Source organism: Indicator indicator, chromosome 2 (genome assembly GCF_027791375.1).
Source record: "Indicator indicator isolate 239-I01 chromosome 2, UM_Iind_1.1, whole genome shotgun sequence".
Taxonomy (NCBI): domain Eukaryota; kingdom Metazoa; phylum Chordata; class Aves; order Piciformes; family Indicatoridae; genus Indicator; species Indicator indicator.
In genome coordinates this window covers 8,450,795-8,471,474 of record NC_072011.1, presented here as the reverse complement: position 1 = coordinate 8,471,474, position 20,680 = coordinate 8,450,795, and the positions used below count along the sequence as shown (strand labels likewise).

The 20,680-nt window shown below is 46.1% G+C and overlaps 1 protein-coding gene across 3 annotated transcripts in view; it reads left to right on the top strand.

The window, feature by feature from the left end:
• The window catches only part of LOC128975845 (gamma-aminobutyric acid receptor subunit rho-1), a 41,627-nt gene that overhangs the window by 20,096 nt on the left and 851 nt on the right, over window positions 1–20,680 (top strand). The window contains exons 2-9 of one of the 3 annotated variants that reach the window (XM_054392911.1): window positions 3,737–3,790; window positions 6,147–6,253; window positions 8,535–8,602; window positions 12,930–13,153; window positions 15,471–15,553; window positions 16,739–16,879; window positions 17,308–17,460; window positions 19,826–20,022. In XM_054392911.1, coding sequence (XP_054248886.1) covers window positions 3,737–3,790; window positions 6,147–6,253; window positions 8,535–8,602; window positions 12,930–13,153; window positions 15,471–15,553; window positions 16,739–16,879; window positions 17,308–17,460; window positions 19,826–20,022 — 1,027 coding nt within the window. Of the gene's footprint in view, window positions 1–3,736; window positions 3,791–6,128; window positions 6,254–8,534; window positions 8,603–12,929; window positions 13,154–15,470; window positions 15,554–16,738; window positions 16,880–17,307; window positions 17,461–19,825; window positions 20,023–20,680 lie in introns of all 3 variants that reach the window. The other 2 variants (XM_054392904.1, XM_054392918.1) reach the window with 2 other exon arrangements.

Here is a 20,680-nt window from a genome sequence, read left to right as displayed (position 1 = left end):
CAAAGATTAAGAATACTGTGGGGTTTCTGGTACACGTTACAAGTGTGGACCTGACACTCCTCAAGCACACATCCTGTGAAACTGAGCATTGGAAATGCCTGCTGGGACCTCCAGGTGTCTTGGCTGGACTGCCTCTTCTGAAACTCATACATGGTTACCCCTAACCCTGCAACCCTTTTTGCTGTATTGGAAGGTCTGTGCCAGAGTAAACCTCAGGCTTTTTTTTTTAAGAGTAACTGCTTTTTTCCTTTTGTCTGTAGCAATAGTAATGAAAATCTGGTTTTGCTGTGGGGTTTATTTTTTTAGTTGTTTTTTTCCCCCTGGCTATCCTAAGCTTAAGTCACCTCATTCATCCCCAGCTCCAGCAAGCTTTAGCTTTCAGGAAACCTAAGCCTTCGAGGAGACCTTATTGTGTCCCTCCAATATCTGAAGGGCCTTACAAGAAAGCTGGGGAGGGACTTCTTACGGTGTGGGGTAGTGATAGGACTAGGGGCAATGGATCCAACCTAGAGGAGGGGAGATTTAAATTAGACATCAAGAAGAAGTTCTTCACCGTGAGGGTGGTGAGACACTGGAACAGGTTACCCAGGGAGGTGGTAGAAGCCTCATCCCTGGAGGTTTTTAAGGCCAGGCTGGATGTGGCTCTGGACAACCTGATCTAGTGGCAAGGGGGTTGCAACTAGATGATCCTTGAGGACCCTTCCAACCCTGCCAATTCTGTGGTTCTGTGATCTCAGGATCCCTAAAAGCAGAGATTGTGGGGAATAATGATGACTTTGGAGATGCTGCATTACACCAGCAGCCATCAGAAGCCTGAGATCTACTCTCACAACACACAGGGAGCACTGTGCCTAAAGGCCACTCTGCTTTAGCTGTGGATTTTACACTAAGTGTCTTAGTAAGCTTCATGAGCCATGAAATGGTTTTTGGCACCGTAACTGTTAAGAGGTAAGTATTGACAATTGGTGGGGGGAAAAAAAATAAAATGATTTGTTCCCCAGTACATTTTACCTCAGGAGTTATTTGTTAGTTTGAAAGCCAGCCTGTCACCCCAGTGAAGGCACGACCAATACTGTCACACTGTGTGGATGTGGTGACAAAGAGTTGTGCTGAGCAATCTGTGAGCATGGTCTGGACCAAATCTCCTGAGTGCTGCTGTCTGCCACAAACTCTCAGGGCCAGCAGAAGTGTGAGGGGAAGCTGTTGTGGTTTGCCATCGATTCACAGCCTGAACAAACAGGCTAATGGGGTCTTGTGATGAGGTGCCATTGATCACTTAGCCAGCAGAGCACTCCCCAGGAACTGGGCCAGAAAAGCTATTTATTGAGTAGAAAGAAATGGGGCTTCAAACTGCAGCAATTGGGGAATGATTTGCAACAGATTAAAATGTTTCACTGCCACAGGGGGAGGCAGGAAAGTGGAGTGGGCTCAGTAACCTCAGAGCTGTTACTAGGGGAATGGGACTGGCAAAGAGAAGGAGCTGAACCAAAGTACAAATGAGCACAGGCCCCTGAGGTGGCTGGAGCATGGGGGGCAGTTAATGCTGATTTATGATAAGGAAATAAAGTTTAGTTTAGTGGTAGTGAAGAATCACCTGGAAGAAATAAGAGGAACTACCTGGGGTTGCTGGGGGCAAAGGAGAGGGGAGATTTGCCCAAGAATCCTTGATGGCCATGTCTTGAAGGCTTTCTTCATAGGCATGGTAGGACCAGGGCTAACATAAAGCATTAAATAAGTTCTACAAAGAGAAACAAAAATTAAAAATTGCAAAGACATGTCTGCTTCATCCCTGTTTGATTACCAGCAGTATTCCTGAACAGCCAAGAGTTTACTAGGGCAATTTAAAGTCATGTAAGTAGGTCAGCTTGTTGTCAGAATCTGCTTATCCCCAAAACACGTGAAATTACTTCCTGACAGCCAGCAGATGAGAAGCAGGCAGCAGTGAGAGACACGACAGCAGCAGTCCAAGGACACACTGCCAAGGCAGAAGACTCCAGAAAGTGCATTTTGCTGTGTGATGCTCAGGTCCAAGCAATGCCAAAGAAGCTGCTCCTTGCAATAGCAATGATGTTGCACAGCAAGAGTGGTCTGCCTTTGGGCTTGCCTCCTCTGGGAAGCAAAGGGCAGATTCTGGGAAAAAAGCAATCCCACCCAGCAAGTGCTTTGCTTCAGGGTGAGACAGTGACATAGACCAGTGTGTTCACCCCTAGTCTGGGCAGTGAGATGTTGTCCACTCTTTGTGGCAGCTGAAAGGTGAGTTTCCCTCCAACACTATTGGCTTGCAGAGACCTCCCAGTCCAGGGAAAAACCCTTCTGCAAAGCCTGGGGTTCAGCCACCTCTAACCAAATGGAAAACGGTGCTCGGGTAACGATGCTTGTTAATGCAGAAAGTTTTGCTGCTATAAATCTCTGTGGAGGGATTTGAAATGTATGTTAACAGACAAAAAGCCTCACTAGTAGAGTTTATTAGAGTTAGTGTTTACTACAGAGAGAAGCTTTTTTTTTTTTTTTTGAGCTTGTAATTAAAGATGAATTAGATTTATCTGACCTTTCTCCTCCACTGCACACCCACCTCCCCTCTGGACTGCTGTCCTCTCTCATTGCCCACAGGATGCCAAGGACTTCTGGGAGCAGTCCCAAATGCTCTCAGTGGGACAGCAAAGCTGCCTTTTGGGGTCACCCCACTGGCATTTGCTGAGGCCACTTGACTGCCCTTCTTTGCTCGATTTTACATAATTGCCTTAACTCGGTGGCATGAACCACCCTGTAAATTTCAGGGAGGTGGTGGAAGCCCTGTCCCTGGATGTTTTAAGACCAGGCTGGATGTGGCTCTGGGCAACCTGGTCTTAGTGGAAAGTGTCCCTGCCCATGGCAGGGGGGTTGCAACTAGATGATCCTTGAGGTCCCTTCCAACCCCGACAATTCTGTGGTTCTGTGTGATTCTGTAATGCCTGTGCTCCCCACTGGCAGTGGTCCATGGACAGCCTGGCCTCTTTCCAGAGCCCCAGACAGTGCTGGCCATGGCTGCAGGAGGAGGGAGGGGAGCTGCCCACCTGGGTCCTTTGCCAGGCAGTCTAAAATAGAGATATTCCACCTTAGAAAAATCACTGCTCCCCTCCTTTTGCCCTTGTGCCCTTGCTGCAAGCCCCCGACACTTCCCTCCTCACACCCACTGCCATGCCCAGCCTGACACTGGCATTTGGTGAAAAAGGTTAAATCATTTAATAAGGTAAGAGCCATTTCACAGAGAAATGTGACAGAAGGTGACACCACAGGATCACAGGATGTTAGGGGTTGGAAGGGACCTCCAAACATCATCAAGTCCAATCCCCTGGCCAGAGCAGGACCACAGAATCTAGCACAGGTTGCACAGGAACACATCCAGATGGGTCTTGAAAGTCTCCAGAGAAGGAGACTCCACAACCCCTCTGCGCAGCCTGTTCCAGTGCTCTGTCACCCTCACAGGGAAGAAGTTCCTCCTCATGTTGAGGTGGAACCTCCTGTGCTGTAGTTTACATCCATTGCTCCTTGTCCTATCACAGGGTGCAAGTGAGCAGAGCCTGTCCCCTCCCTCTTGACACCCAGCCCTCAGATATTTATAAACATTTATCAAATCCCCTCTCAGTCTTCTCTTCTCCAGACTAAAAAGCCCCAGGGCGGGGATTCATCGTGTCCCTCACCCCTCCATCCATGACCACCTGTCTCAGCTCTCCCTTTTCCTGTCTTTTGCACGCAGCCGGCCGCAGCGCCAGCGACGGGAGGCCCACGGCGAGGCGCACAAGCAAGGCAGGTAGGTGAAACCCTCCTGCGGCTGCGGCTGAGCCAGCCCCGCCGGCCGTGCTCCCCCGGCCGGGCTGAGGCTGTGGCAGGGGACACCATCGAGCGTGCCGGCTGTGTTTAGGTAGGAGACATGCTGCTAGCAGCATCCAGTGGGCCACAGAGAAAGCCACATTGCCTGACACCCTGTCCTGGTTTTGAGCCACGAGCTGCCCAGGGCAGAAGGACAGAAAAGATCTTTTAGCCCTTCCCAATGGGTAAAATAAAAACGCTCCACAATGGATTGGAAGCTTACATGGAAACTATTTACAAATGTACACAAAAGGAATACATTCACAAGTTAGGGTCAGTTCTTCCCCTGTGCCTACCTTCCAGAGCCTTCTAGAAACCTTCACCCCCCCTCAGCCTCAGCAAGCCCAAGAGCAGCCAAACTGCCCTCCCCCCCTGCCACCCCATCCCCACTAGACCCAGGTCTCCTGCAGGCTTGAAGAGGTCCTGTGGCATAGATGGAAATTCCTTGCCAGCCAAGGCCAGGAGAAACCCTCTCCCACACAACCCATAAGCCCATGTGTCCCGAGACAGAGAGGAAAGAGAAGATTTGCTTAAATCTTAAATAGAGTGGTACAGGAAAACTTAATAGAATAACAGATTACAGTACCCTGGGACAAACTGCCTGTCACCCCCTGGCACACTCTAGCCTCTGGAGGACTTTTCTTTATGGTTATACCAATTAATTGTTGATTTCACTTAACCTACAACACACCCTCATGGAGGAGAGGTCTGATACTATGGCCATTTGCCACATGTGAGTTTCAGTGATGCCTGGTTTGTACCATCCACCTTGTGTGAGCAAGCTCCTTCCCTCTGGGCATTCCTTCTGCTGAGCTGAGCCAAGGCTGCCCACAAATGCTGCAAGTCCTGCCTCTGACCTGCTAGTATCACTGCCCCACCTCAGGCAGGTATAGATCTTCCCCAGTGCATGCTCCTAATGCCACAGGTGTCTCAGAGGCTGATTAAATCAAAAGGGCCACCTTTTAAACTTCCTGAGAGAGAGAATTCATGGCTAGAACTCACTGATGGGGGTAGATGACTTGCCACACCTAGGAATTATTAAAGTGAGCATCTAAGATACTCCATAACCCAGGTAAAACTCAGAGTTTGAGAGAGGAGTCACTGATAGCACAGCTTGCGTCTCTCAGGAGATTGTTATATTAGCTTCTCGTGGTATAGCTACCCACCACTCTGCCAAAAGCACAGCACAGCTAAGCAGTCTCTTTTAGGAGCAGCTTCATCTCATGAACATATGCTCCATCAAGCTTTTGTTGTCCTGGTTTGCTGCAATTTATTTCTGACTTGTCATGTGTATATTCAGGAAAGTGACTCTCTGGGCATGTCACTTTTTCTCAAACTGAGAACTAGCAAAACCTTTCCTTCTGTTTTTGAGCCCCTCTGCCATCCAAGTGGCTGGCTTGCAGCTGGCTCTGATGGCAGCAAGGCTTCACCTTCATGATGAAGCAACCAGGGAGCTGCTAACACCACCCTCCCAGTCAAAGCACCGGGGCACTGGACAGTGCCTTGCGCCTTGGCTGTGGAGGAGGAGCAGAGCATGCTTTGTCCAGAATTTCATGCAACTCAAACAGCTTCTGGACCTCCAAAGCTCTTTAATGCTCAGAGTCCTCCCAGGTCTTTAATGCTCCTTTTTTTAACTTGTTAGAAATATGGAGCAGGAGTTCATAATTTTATCGTAGGTTAAGGGCTTGGTCTGCCTCCTAGGCTGGTTTCCAACCTGTTTTCATTTTCTTTCTGGGCACCAGCCAGTAGTGTATTTGATATATTGTTTCCCTAATTCTTGGCTTCTCATGCCATCATAACTCAATGTCAGAAATGCCTCCCCTTGTTTCTATTTCTCCATTTATCCACACACATTGTTCCTCCAGCCCATGCTTCTGAATGATTGTCTCCAAACTCTGCTATAAGTAGAGATAATCTCATAAAGACAAAAAGTTACTAAACAAAAGTTTTCTCAGTGCCAGAATTATCACAGATTCCCAGACTGTATATTGGGTGCATGAATAATCATTTCAGCTGCCAACCACTGCAAGAAATTTAATGTTTATGGTCTAAAGGGAGGTGGTGGAGTCACCATCCCTGGAGGTGTTCAAGGAGGGGATTGGACGTGGCACTTGGTGACATGGTTTAGTAGTCATGAGGTCTTGGATGACAGGATGAACTTGATGATCCTTGAGGTCTTTTCCAACCTTATTGATTCTGTGATTCTGTAAAGGATGAATGGCTTAAGGGGTATTGGAGCGAATCATGTACTTCTCACAGGCACTGCTCAGGGCTCATAGCTGTGCTTCTCTCTTTAGCCCAATTCTAAAACGAAGCCCTGACATCACCAAATCTCCCCTGACAAAGTCAGAGCAGCTGCTGCGAATAGATGACCACGACTTCAGCATGAGACCAGGGTTTGGAGGTATGAAACAAGCACAATTTGTCATTGTTCCTGTTTTACACTGTCACCTCTTTATACCATAACACCTATTTGGGTTGACAAGCAGACTGACAGGCAGAGCCTTTCCTGTCTCTAACTTTTGTTGTTTTGTGTTGTGAATTCACAACATGTTTTGGGGTGATAAGGGTGCAGTGACACAGTGTAGTCAAAGGCATGGAAACGTGATTACAGGCAATATAATATTCCTAGTATTCAGTGACACTTTATTCAGTCTGGAGAAGAGAAGGCTCTGAGGAGACTTCCAGTATCTGAAGGGGGCCTACAAGAAAGCTGGGGAGGGACTTTTTAGGATGTCAGGTAATGATAGGACTAGGGGGAATGGAACAAAAATAGAAATGGGTAGATTCAGATTGGATGTTAGGAAGAAGTTCTTCACCATGAGGGTGGTGAGACACTGAAACAGGTTGCTCAGGGAGGTGGTGGAAGCCCCATCCCTGGAGGTTTTTAAGGCCAAGCTGGATGTGGCTCTGAGCAACCTTGATCTAGTGTTGAGGTGTGCCTACCCAGGGCAGGGGGGTTGGAACTAGATGATCCTTGAGGTCCCTTCCAACCCTAACAATTCTGTGATTCTGTGATTTCACGATCCCTTGATAAAAATCTGAAAACACACCAAATTCTAAGATTTCAGCTTACCATGGGGATTTGTGTGAATGATCAAAAGATGTACCATGCTTGCTGACGTGGTTATTTCATTTACAACCCAACAGAAAAGAATTGACCACCGTCTGTTAATGCTTGCTCAGAGTTTTGTGGCTGTGTGCTAGAGCAAGCTAAGCTTTCAGGGCAATGGATGAAGGAGTGCAAGCTTTCTTTCAGCCCATAGGATTAGAGAATGCTGTAATTTATCTACCCTTGCTGGCTGACAGATGGTCATTCAAATCCAGGATACCATTTTATACTCTGATGGAAAAAGATTTTTATTGCTAAATGCTCAATATACCAAATACCAGCGTGCTCAATTAATTTAAAAAGGTTTCAGTTTCACAGGAGTCTGCTAATGTGGGCATCATTTGTCTTGACTACTGCATGCTAATTGCCAGTGGTATACTGGGGGGTAGTCAAAGCCTGGAGGAGGGGAAAAAAGATTGAAATTCCTATTCCATGAGGTCACAGTCAGACCTTTTTTCCTCAGGAGCCCCAGGATCAGTGGCATATGATGTGTCCTGTAATTCATCCCCTCCCGTCACCATGTTTTTTTCCACAGCTGAGCACTGAGTTATGTGACAGCCAAATACACAGAGTAGCTCTCAGGCATCTTAGTAGCCTGACAGGGGAGCAAAAGTGAGGGAAAGATTCGAATTAACTCTCCCACATTCCCTCAGCTGTGCCACAACTGCTCCATTTCCCAGCAGGAGCAGAGAGGTGATTGTCCCCTTGGACTCAGCTCTGGTGTGGCCACACCTTGAGTATTGTGTTGAGTTTAGGGCATCTCAATACAGGAGAGATGTGGAGGTGCTGGAGTCAGTGCAGAGGAGGGCAAGGAAGCTGGGGAAGGGCCTGGAGAATAAATCTGATGAAGAGTGAGTGAAGGAGCTGGGGATGGTTAGTTTGGAAAAGAGGAGGCTGAGGGGAGACCTCATCCCTGCCTACAACTACCTGAAAAGATGTGGAGAAGCTGCTGCTGGTCTCTTCTCACAGGTAATTAGTGATAGAACAAGAGGGAATGGACTCAAGCTATATCTGGGTAGGTTTAGACTGGACATTAGGAAAATTTTTGTCATAGAAAGAGTGGTCAGGCATTGGAATGTGCTGCCCAGGGAGTTGGTTGAGTCCCCAACCCTGGATGTGTTTAAAGGTGGTTTGGATGTGGTGCTTGGGGCTATGGTTTAGGGGTGAACCTTGTGGAGTAGGGTTAATGGTTGGACTTGGTACTCCTGAGGGTCTTTTCCCACCTGAATGTTTCTGTGATTCTGTGACATTCCATATGCATGAATGCACTGCTGGGCATCTGTCTCGTGAGCCCTGGACTGGGGTGCTAGAGCTAAAACCAATTACAATTGTCTTTAAAATTCAGAAGAGACACACAGGATGACATAATAAAAAGAGAAGGTCAGTAATAGGTCAGGTTCATTGCTGATTTTGATTTTGTTATTAATTCCAATCACTGCAACTTAGGATTGGTTTGCTGCTGTTTCTTTTTCTGACTGAGCACATATTTTTATCTCTAAGACATGAAAGCCAGAAGATTACTTTGTCTAACCAGGTTTATATTTTGTCAACTTTGGATTTGTTTTTCCCCCAGGCCCTGCAATTCCTGTTGGGGTGGATGTCCAAGTTGAAAGTCTGGACAGCATTTCTGAGGTGGACATGGTAAGAGCCACAGAAGGACTAAGGTCAAATGGGACTTCTAGAGAACATCTATCCCAAACCACTGCTGAAAGCAGGGCCAGCTAGAGCAGGCTACCCAAATATGTGTCTGTAGGGTTTGAATATCTCCAAGGACAGACACTCCACAGGCTCTGGGATGCAGATTCAGGTTTGATCTGAATCAGCCAACAGCTACTTCTATTGACCTCACACTAACATTTCATATCCCTTGACTCCTGAAAAAATGATACAGCACTGCCAAGGCTGTTCTGAGGATTTGGTTTTCTTTTAGATTTGCTTAAGAAGTGGTAGCATGTTTAAAAGCTCTGAGTAGACCAATTAATGTCTTAGTTTTAAGGCATTTTGATATCCTGCAGACAAAGTGTCACTTTGGCCATGTTCTGAGGTGGTCAGTGGCCAGCTAACTCCCAACCAGAAGTCATGTAGCCATCCCGAGAGCAACACTGGTTCAGACTGGTAAATCCTGCTCTCAACAGCAGCTAGGACAAGCTTGTAGGGGAGAAATTTCTATAGAATTTTCCTTTGGCACATGGGCATTGTGCTGGGAACCATGCTAAGGCTCTGCCAGTTCTTCCTGCATCTCTATGCTCACGCTGAAGGAGGATTTCAGAGGCATGCAGGACTAATGCTGGTGCTCTGCACAGGTGAAATACCTTACTGACTCTCTGCCCATCATTTCCTGCCATACAACTAATAGTGTGAAAATGGTCGGTTTTCAAACACCCTCAAAGTGCAGGTTTTGCAGATTTTGGTCCTGATATTTGCTGAAGAGGCTTTTTTTCACAGGATGCTGCTGAAAGTAAGGTATGATTTCTGCAGGAGATTTTCCATGGGAGGATTTTACATGCATGCTTGACGTGTAAACAACAGCCTAAGCAGGACACCAGGAGTGCAGGAGGGGAACAGGAAATGGCCCTGCATGTACATTGCAAGACTTATACCAATTTTATTCACCCTTTCAAAACCCAGAGCTTGTTAGACCTCCCCTGTCAGAACATCCCCAGAGCCTCTCAGCAGCTCAGCTTTTACTTCGGAAGAGGAAGAAAAAATCACACTCCAATGCAGGATATTTTTCAAAATGTTTTGCTGTTTCAACAAATGTGTCAAAAACCTCTGAAGCTTTCACAGTAGGACCCAGGTTCTCTGTGCTCATAATTAAAAGCCTCAGGGTTAAAGAGCCTGTGCCCAGCCTCCTTCCATGTCTAAGCCAGGAACATGGCTGTGTGGTAGCACAGCTGGCATTTGGCAGCCACCTCAGTTGCACCTTGGGCTCCTCTCACTGCAGCTGTTTTGGGTTTTGAGATGGTTGGGTAATCTGCAGTCAGCCAAGTACTTGCAGGGTACAGCAATGTTGCAATGCTGAGGCACATTAGGATGCAATCCTCCCCAGCTTTGGGGAGCCCTCCAGTTGTCCTCTGTGTCTCTGGTACTCTTTGTACCCTGATCACCAGCCATGGGCACTTTGAGCTTTCACCTCTCCTGGGGTGGTCTCAGCCTTCCTGGCTGATGGATAAGCTTGTGAAGGTGACCAGAGAGCCTCTGAAAGTCTTTGGGACTTGAAAGCAAAGGGATAACTTAACAGCAAGGATTGTAAAGTTAAAAAACCCAACACAGCCATTCATTTTTTAAGCAAGCCTTATGATTTTGAACAACTTCCCCTGGTTTTTGAAGGCTGCTCCTGCTCCTCATGTGACATCATGCTGCAGCACCCAGCACCCTGGCAGAAGTACTGTGTGACCTTTGGGTAAAAAAAGTATCCAAGGGCTAGTTTTGGCTGTTTGCAAAATAATGATGAAGACTTTTTGTTGTCAGAATCAAGTCTTTTTAACTTGTGCAGCTTTATCAGAAAGGGCCACAGTGCTTTGCAAGATTATTGCTTGCATCTTAACTGAAGAGACATCAGTGGCAGAGATATTCCCTCTGTACTGGATTTAAGTTTGAAGAGTTAGGTATATCAGTCTCCCCTTTTTTTTCCCCCTACTTTCTGACTATTTGCAAGAAACTGGTAAAATAATAAAGGACACTATAAAACTCGATTAGAATGTCACAAATCAGATTAATTTTGTCCAATTAATTTCAAATAAATATCTATGATGGGCCACCAACCATCTATGATGGGCCACCAACCCTGAAATCAACTGAGCTTTTACAGCATGTCTAGGGCAGTTTTTGTATCTGGAGGAAAGATGGAAAGAAGGAGATTGTCATCCAGCATTGGAAATTCATTTACAAAACATAATGGGAAAACTAATAGTGTCTCTGAGAAACAGACCAAAAGAAGAGGGAGATGTTATATGCTTGTTGGCTGGAGGATTTTCAGATGATACATTGTAAAATACTGTTCTTCATAGTTTAATAGCCTAAAACTAGTATTAATAAAGCTTTCCTAATGAAAACTGACCATACTTGGTTTCTCCATACCTACCACAAATGCAACTTCATAAAAGAAAAAAATGAGGCATTGACTTATCTCTGAGGAACAAATATCTGTCAATTCATTACTGTTTTAAGAACACATTAACAACACATAGGAGTCTGTGTAAAAAGTTCCCCAGAATGATCTCTCTTGAATTTGAACACAGGGGAAAGATGTTAACACTATAGAACAGACCAAATAAAAATGTTCACCGGCTGTGGAAGCTTCAGTCAGATGCAATGTAAAGCATTTCCAAGAATTATATTGGAAAGGGACCTGTGGGTACTGGTTGACAGTTGACTGAATATGAGTCAGTAGTGTGTCCAGGTGGCCAAGAAACTCAATGGCATCCTGGCTTGTACTAGAAACACAGTGGCCAGCAGGAACAGGAAGGGGATCATCCCCCTGTCCTCAGCACTGCTGAGGCCACACCTTGAGTACTGTGTTCAGTTCTGGGCCCCTCGCTACAGGAAGGATATTGAGGTGCTGGAGCATGTCCAGAGAAAGTCAGTGAGGCTCATGAAGGGCCTGGAGCACATGGCCTATGTAGAGCATCTGAGGGAGCTGGGGTTGTTCAGCCTGGAGAAGAGGAGGCTGAGGGGAGACCTCATCACTCTCTACAACTACCTGAAGGGAGGTTGGAGTGAGGAGGGGGCAGCCTCTCCTGCTTGGTGTCAAGTGACAGGACTAGAGGAAATGATTGCAAGCTGTGGCAAGGGAGGTTTAGGCTGGGTGTTAAGAAATATTTCTTCACTGAAAGGGTTCTCAAACACTGGAATGGTCTGCCCAGGGCAGTGGTGCAGTCACCATCCCTGGAGGTGTTCAAGCTCCCTGAGGACCTGGCACTTAGCGACATGGTTTAGTGTTGACCCTTCAGTGCTGGGTTGAGGGTTGGACAGGATGATCTTTGAGGTCTCTTCCAACTGGATGTATTCTGTGACTCTGTGACAGGCCTGTAGTGCAACAATAGCACAGGCTTCAACTAACCAATTACTTCTACTGCAAAAAGACTGCAGAAACCCTCATATCCCAAAATGGTTGGAAAATGTTGTGAAAAAAAATTCAAATGCCAAGTAATTGAAAAAACCAAGCCCACCCCAAACTCATCTGACTTCCACTACCCTAGACACCAGGGTAGACTGGTCAGTCTTAGACACTTCCCTGAGTTTATGTGCCATAAAGGATGGTTCATGCTTATAATTGCTTCTGTGAGAGTTTATCTTCAAATACTGGAGCACTTCCTTTGAAGTAAGGAAGAAGGCAAACCCAGGTGTACGTGCCTCTGGGGTCTGTCTCCAAATACAACAGAGCTCAAAGAGAAGAAGCATGCCTTGAATCTGAGAGTACAACATATGAGGAGAGTATCAAAACCTCCTGTTTTGGACAAATACTGAGTCAAAAGGATTTTAGTGCTGTGCTGTAGGAAGAGCTCCCACTGCAGTGTGCTGTTCCAGCTGCCTGGGGGAAGGCAGTTGCTGCAGCAAGCATGGAGGTCAGCACAGGCAGCAAATACTTCTTCACTGTTGGCTCCAGAAAGCAGCATCATATGGCTGGAGGATTAAGCAGTCAGCAGCACTCTCCACCCACTGTTACCTCAGCAGGTCTGCCTTTTGGCAGTGTCTGTGGTAGTCTGGAGTGTCTCTCAGATGTCAAAAGGCAACATTTGCATTTCAGAGGTGGATTCACCACCTGGATGGCCTCTTATTTCTGAAGCCAGTAGGCCAATCTGATCCAAAGAATAAACAAGCTGTAGCTGGTCATGCTCCCTGCAGCTCAGGGAGTGGGGATGTGCCTTCAGGAATGGTGTTTTACACCCTCTGGCTTGTCCCAGAGAGGAGAAATAACTGCTATGTCAGTAAAGTGTAAGTTGTGACACAACTTTGTTTATTGCAGGATTTCACCATGACGCTTTATCTCAGGCACTACTGGAAAGATGAGAGGTTGTCCTTCCCCAGCACCAACAATCAAAGCATGACCTTTGATGGCAGGCTGGTGAAGAAGATCTGGGTCCCAGACATGTTCTTTGTCCACTCCAAGCGTTCCTTCATCCATGACACTACCACAGACAACGTCATGCTGCGGGTCCAGCCAGATGGGAAGGTACTTTATAGCCTCAGGTAAATCTGCATTCGATCAGTGAGACCCACTAGTGGTGGGAAAGGAAAAGTGATTTAATTAATTCCTGTGTTGTGTTTTTGCATGACTTCATACTGGAAAAACAAAAACAAACAAACAAAAAAAGAATGAATGTGCAGACTAAGCATTGGCACATGAGTCCCTGTGCAAGTTCATTAAGTGCCTGTTGCAGGAAGCCAATTTCTATGCCAGCACTGCTGGCCCCACCAGCATTACTTCACCTTGTGTGTGTGGTTAGCCTCTGCTGCTGCTGTTGGGAAGCTGTGGCCAGATGTGGCAGACCTGGAACCCAGCAGGCTGTGATCGCCACCAGGCACTGCGTGGGGATCACGCAAGTGCAAGGTGGAGGAAAATGCAAGGAAGAGGAAGATACCTGGTAATAAACAGAAATCCAGAGCAGCTACAGTTGTCCTCTTCACTATGCAACAAAGTCTCTGGGCCTAGCAAAATGTGCAATTTGTATTTTTATAGGTAATTGGGAAGAGGTATAAATTATAGCAAGAGCACCTTTAGCTTTATGATAAGCAACAAAACAGGTGGAACATCCTTCAGCATAGGAAGTAACACACTTCAGCGCAAGGGTACATAGCTCCTGGTGACTCACATGTACGGCTAGAGCAACCCAAACACTTGACTTCAGCACTTCCTGCTTTGTGCTCACGTTTCATGGGAAACACATGAAAGCTCCTTGAAGGGCTTATTTTGGGTAAACTTTGTTTTCTCCTGTCGTTTGATCAGTGATCCCAGCTCTGGTTTTCTTCCTTACTTTCCAGCTGGTCAATCAGCTTTAAGAGGAACATTGCTGACCTAAGTTTGAACATTATTAAAATGCACTTGAAGATGCTTAGTGAGCAAATTGACAAAGTCCTTACTTTATGCAGTGGTTTATGAATGCTAGGGAAGTATGAACACTGGTCTCTCCTTAAGGGCAACTGAGCCACTACTGCCTGCTTGCCTGCCTCTGCATGTAGTTTATATTTTTCCTTGGTGTCTGCCGTTATAATATTCTTTGCCAGGCTCTGTCTTCTCTTTTCTTGGAGTCCACTGTAGACCTTGCTGGCACCTAAACTACAAATCTAATCCAAGCATTTTCATTCAAAAGCTAACTGCAGATAGAAGAGCAACCTTAGCAGGAACCCTCATATGCATAAGGACTACTAACATAAGGGACAGCACTGTGTTTAGGTCATTAGGACAAATGTCTGTGTATCATTAGCCCTCCTATAATTCATTAATTCCTTCCTTATTATGATTTGTACTTTTATTTTCATTTGCTTCCCTAGAGCTCAGGCCCATTGTGTCAAGATTTATGGATGCTTCCAGTGCAAACACAAAATGATGCTATTAAAAGTGAGATAATCAGACTATAGCAAGACCAGAGCTTTTGACTGATGGGCAGAGCATTATAGTGTTCTCTGCTGCATGCCAGCTCCAGCAGTAATTTGAGGCACTGCCTGTGCCCTCTGGTGGCCGATGGCCAGGTCTCTTCACCAGCTTCTCACTGAGCAGCATGAAATTCATGACATGCAGAGAAAAGTACCTGCATCCCTCATGGCACTTGGATGGCTTTGATAAATGTGAATTATTTAATCATACAAAGCATCCACTGAAAGCACAGATCACAGGATGTTAGGGGTTGGAAACGACCTCTGAAGATCGTTGAGTCCAACCCCTGAGCAGGACCACAGAATCTACCGCAAGGTTGCACAGGAATGCATCCAGAAGGGTCGTGAAGGTCTCCAGAGAAGGAGACTCCACAACCTCTCTGGGGAGCCTGTTCCAGTGCTCTGTAACCCTCACAGGGAAGAAGTTCCTCCTCATGTTGAAGTGGAAGCTTCTGTGTTTACATCCATTACCCCTTGTCCTATCACAGGGTGCAACTGAGCAGAGCCTGTCCCCTTCCTCTTGACACCCAGCTCTCAGATATTTATAAACATTTATCAAAACCCCTCTCAGTCTTCTCTTCTCCAGACTAAAAAGCCCCAGGGCTCTGCAGAGAGATGTTTGCTGGTAGTCAAAAAGAATGAAGTGCCTTCTCTGCCCTTGCCATTTTCTTCTCCAATATTTTTGTCACCTAGTAGCAATTTTTAAAGTCCTAACTTTGTGGTCATCTTTTTTTTTAACACTGGTTTAATGGCTTAACTGACATGGAATGGCTTTAGCTGAATGGAAGGTATTTATTTTCAGTGGAGTGTATCTGGCCAGATAGTTAGTTAATAAAGCCCAGATGTACAGCTGTGCAATTTTCAGTTACACCAGAAGACAAGGTGCTGATGGAGCTGTTTTCATTATTCCTAGAGTCACAGTAACAGCAATGTGCAATATGGATTTTAGCCGCTTCCCCCTGGATACACAGACTTGTTCCCTGGAGATTGAAAGCTGTAAGTAAAGGAGAGGTGTAGAGGAGCCAGAGGTGGCACCTCATGGGCACCTAAACTGTGTTTATTTGTATCAAAAACTATACTGATTTTTAAGCTGCTGCTACGTTCACAGGGGTCCTAATCAAAGTCAGCAAACTTCAGCGCTGAGAAAAGGTCCCTGCCTGTGGTTTGTCACTAGAATCAGGTGGTGCTTGCAGCAACAAAGTGCTTCTAAAAACCAGCTGTGAGTACTGGCTTGCCTGTGTCCTGAAAGCCAGCCAGGCTGTCCTGCTGCCATCTCATCCACAGCGTACCTGGGCCACTTGCCTTCGGGTCAGCAGTCTCCAGGACACTTGCTTGCCTAGGTGCCCCCAAACACAAATAAATGGCCTTGTGCCCTTCATGTGCACCATGGTGTAGAAACCATGGTGAGGCAGTGACATTAATCACCTCTCTCTTAACATTTCTTATACTTACTTGAGTCAAACCCAGCTTGCACTCCTTTGTCCCAAGCACACATATGAATTGCCTAGATTCCATACAGCAACATTTTAAACTTTCAGCATTTTAGGAGGGTTTTGTTTTCTTAAGCTTGCAATAAGAAGTTATAATCTTACTTCTGTTTAAAACAGATGTATGTATATATGTCATACAAACATATTTATGTATGTTTTTTTTCCTTCCTGTCTGGAAGAATCTGAAGGGATTAATATTATTGTATTTTCACATGTATTGAAATACCCCAAGACCTGTTCATGTGTGCATCATAGCAGAAAGCTTACCCAAGAGTTTTTTTTCCTCTTGCATGCCTCAGAGCACTGATAGATTGTTCTGCCTGTTATCCCACTCAGATTATTTCCTCTAAGTCTCCTTTCCTTTGCTTCTGATTTTAGGATGTTTATAAGGGACACTCTGTCAAGTTCTGTTGTGGTGCACACATATTATGTATACAAAATTATGATTAGAGAAACAGAAGGGTTTAAAAAACATACCAGGCACCAGGGCTGAGGGCTGTGACAATAAATGAGTCCACTTCTTACCACAGCCATACCCACCACTGGTGTTGCTCTCAGCTAGGTATTGGCATTTGGATTTTTTAACTTGGACCTCATGGGTAGCCTGGAAAATATGTGGGCACACTCCTGGCTATGCATGTGATAGCAGTTGGCTCAGTGCACTACACCAAGGCTTGCTCTGCTTCCCTAGATGCCTACACTGAAGATGACCTCATGCTCTACTGGAAGAATGGGAATGATTCCCTAAAAACAGATGAGAGGATATCACTGTCTCAGTTCCTGATCCAGGAGTTTCACACCACCACAAAGCTTGCCTTTTACAGCAGCACAGGTGGGTACTGCAGTGCCTGCCAGAGTGGGCTGGGGGAGGAATGGGTGCTTACTGTCCCTCTCCACCTTGATTACAGAGTATTATCTATTGGGTGGTCTCCCTGTGGCCCATCAGACCTGCCTCTCTTCCATGCTGAGGCTGCTATCCTTGTCACAGGCTTGATGGCTGCGTAATCCAGGACAATCCCTCTTCAAGATCACACCATGCCTTCGATTGAATTAAACTGACTGCACAGGTTATATTCTCTTTCTGGCAGATATGGTCCTGAGAGATGCTTTGACTTGCACAGCTGGTTCACTAAGGAGTCTTTCCTGTGACCTGTGATGATCTGTGGTGGTTATTTGTGTTTTTCTAAAAGCAACAGCACCTCGTCTGAGAGCAGTTTGATGCTGGTGTGACTTTTCCTTTTCCTTCTCTCTGTTGTACAGGGTGGTACAATCGCCTCTACATAAACTTCACTTTACGCCGACACATCTTCTTCTTCTTGCTCCAGACCTACTTCCCTGCCACCCTCATGGTCATGCTCTCCTGGGTGTCCTTCTGGATCGATCGCCGAGCAGTTCCTGCCAGAGTCCCGTTAGGTAAAAACAATCTTGTAGTCAACAGAACTAACAATTGCTGCAACCCCAGCCTAAGCCATCAAGACAAAATCCCCTGTGCTGTGCACTGCCTCCATATTGCCTTGTGGCACAGAAATCAGCTATGCCCCACGTGTGTCCCCCATGCAGGGGACTGGCCATGGTACAAGCTCTCCATCTGCCCTGCAGTTTCAAGAGAATTGCCTTCCCTGCTTGCACGAGCACTGGTTGCATGTGATGTAAATCAGAGAGCAAATGTCCCTCTCTGCTTTTATTGCTGTTAAGAGAGACAGGGCACATACAGAGCCAAAGTGTCAGTACAGAGCCTTCAATGAGCAAGGTGAAAATCAGTATTAGCAGCCCTGCCAGAATGTCAGTTTATCGAGTTTCTAGATAGAGGAGGGTGGGTGGAGGTAACAAAGCCAGCTGAGTTGCATTGTTCAACTTGGTACATGAGTTTACAGTACCATGTGAGGGATTCTGCTTCCCTTTTGCAGGGCAGATAAAGCCATATGTCAGAGGAGTCACTATGGGAGCAGAACTATGGCATGGACATAAATTTTCTTCTAAAGCAGATGCTTTGACCTTAGCAAAGTGTCATTTGTGTTTTGGAGTATAAATCCTATGAGGAGCAAGTCAGGGAGCTGGGGCTGTTCAGTTTGGAAAAGAAGAGGCTGAGGGGAAACCTCATTTTTTTCTACAACTACCTGAAAGGACGTTGTAGAAAGGCTGATACTGGTTTCTTCTCACAGGGAATTAGTGATAGAACAAGAGGGAATGGCCTCAAGCTGCAACTGGGTAGGATTAGACTGGATATTATGAAAAAATATTTCACAGCAAAAGTATTGTGTCCAGTTTTGGGCACCTCAATACAGGAGAGATGTGGAGGTGCTGGAGCCAGTGCAGAGGAGGGCAAGGAAGTGGGGGAAGGGCCTGGAAAATAAATCTGATGAAGAGTGACTGAAGGAGCTGGGTCTGTTTAGTTTGAAAAAGAGGAGGCTGAGGGGAGACCTCATCCCTGCCTACAACTACCTGAAAAGATGTGGAGAGGCTGGTGCTGGTCTCTTCTCACAGGTAATTAGTGATAGAACAAGATGGAATGGCCTCAAGTTATATCTGGGTAGGTTTAGACTGGACATTAGGAAAATTTTTGTCATAGAAAGAGTGGTCAGGCATTGGAATGTGCTGCCCAGGGAGGTGGTTGAGTCCCCAAGCCTGGATGTGTTTAAAGGTGGTTTGGACGTGGTGCTTGGGGCTATGGTTTAGGGGTGAACCTTGTAGAGTAGGGTTCTGGGTTGGACTTGGTGATCCTGAGGGTCTTTTCCAACCTGAATGTTTCTGTGATTGGCAAACTTTGGGCCCAAGCTTGCTTCCACCTATTTCAAGCAACACTACTCAGGATTTTGTTCATTGTTAAAATCTCATTCCTCAGTGGAGAGGATATATAGAGACATAACAGAGATGGCAAGGGGGCTGTTATCCATTGCTTTGAGACATCATTAAAAGGAGCCATACGGGTTTGAGCCATGACTTTTCAGATGTAGGCATTGCCTTTAGCAGTACTTTTTGGCACCTAGATACCCCAGAGAAGTCAGTCCTTTGTGCTTGTATATGTATTTTTTACTTTCAGAGGAGTTATTAATGTGACATCATTAGCCCCTGAAGTAAGAGGGCCACAGAGAGCCTTCCTTGGAGTCAGGATAACATCAGACTACAGAGGCTCCTGCCCTTGCCAATGTGCTCACTGTGCTCACCTGTGGTGTAATGTAGGGCAGCACTGCCCTCTGAGGCCCCATTAATCTCTACTCTTGCTCCAGGGAAGGCACAGACCAGGCATGAGTACCAGCTGGTGACCTCTGTGACTTCCCATGAATAAAAACATTCCAGGAGCAGATGGAAAACACAGGCTTGGGGAAAATGGTAGAAGCAGCAGGAACAGATGGACTTCGCTTGTGCCTATCCTGTGGAGGGGTTGACCTAGAAGCTGGTAGAATCATAGTCACAGAATATCTTGAGTGCGAGGGGACCCATAAGGATCATGGACTCCAAACTCATTGTACCCTCCAGGGACTGTCGTGGGACTGGAGATGGGGTGCATTGAGCACAGGGTCAAAGCACTGCTGCCTGGACATGAGGAGGGAGGCTGGTGGTGTGGTAAGGAGCCAGGCCAGCAACACCTGAGACCAGACCCAGAGGTGTTTTGATGGGAAAGACAAGAAAACCCTAGTCAGAGTGAAACCCATTGCCCAAAGGTGAAAAACAATACTGCAAGGCAAATACAAATGTCAGGAGATTGTAGCAACAGTTGTATTTGTGATGGAGTCTGGTTTGAAAGTGTCTTATGGCCTCTCTGCTGGTATATTCCCAGGGATAACCACTGTGCTGACCATGTCTACAATCATCACTGGGGTGAATGCCTCCATGCCTCGTGTTTCCTACATCAAAGCAGTGGACATTTACCTGTGGGTCAGTTTTGTGTTTGTCTTCCTCTCTGTACTGGAATATGCAGCAGTGAATTACCTGACTACAGTGCAGGAGCGGAAGGAGAGGAAACTGCGGGACAAGGTGAGGTTTTCTATCTCTTATGCAGCTTTACTACCCTGGGAAAAAGAATGGAAAATGTCTTCAAATGGTCAAAAATTTGCAGCTACAGTGTGCTGCACTCAGCTGCCTGGGGAGAATGCAGAACCTGCAAAGAGACACAAGCAGTGAGGCAGTCTGGCTTATACAGATCTGCTAGACCACCCACACCCAAGCTCATTGCTCTTTCTTCAGAGTCTGAAGATTCCAGCTCCCTCTACATATAGTCCTATACTGCCTGTACAAATGGGAAAGGTTTTATGATTTTACCTTTAGATTATTTTTAAGTTTTTTTTAATACAGATGATACAAACCTGTGAATAGCACCAGACAGATACTGTACTTTGGGTTTCAGCTAACATGGCAGATATCCCTCACTTTTCTCCAGGCGCAGTCCAAACTTACACAGTGATCCAAATTTTCCCCTTCTGCCTTCATTACATTAAATTATAAGCACCCAAAATATCAGCCTAAGCTCTTCTCTTCACATGGAGCAAGGTTCATACATTCCTCCTTGTGGTTTCCTTCTGCTCTCTTCTCTGATTTTCTTAGCTTTCATTTACACCCTGATAGATGTGCTTAAGCCAAGTGGGCTTTTGCAGACACTCTGCTCTCTCCCTGACTGCCCTGTGTCTTGTAGACA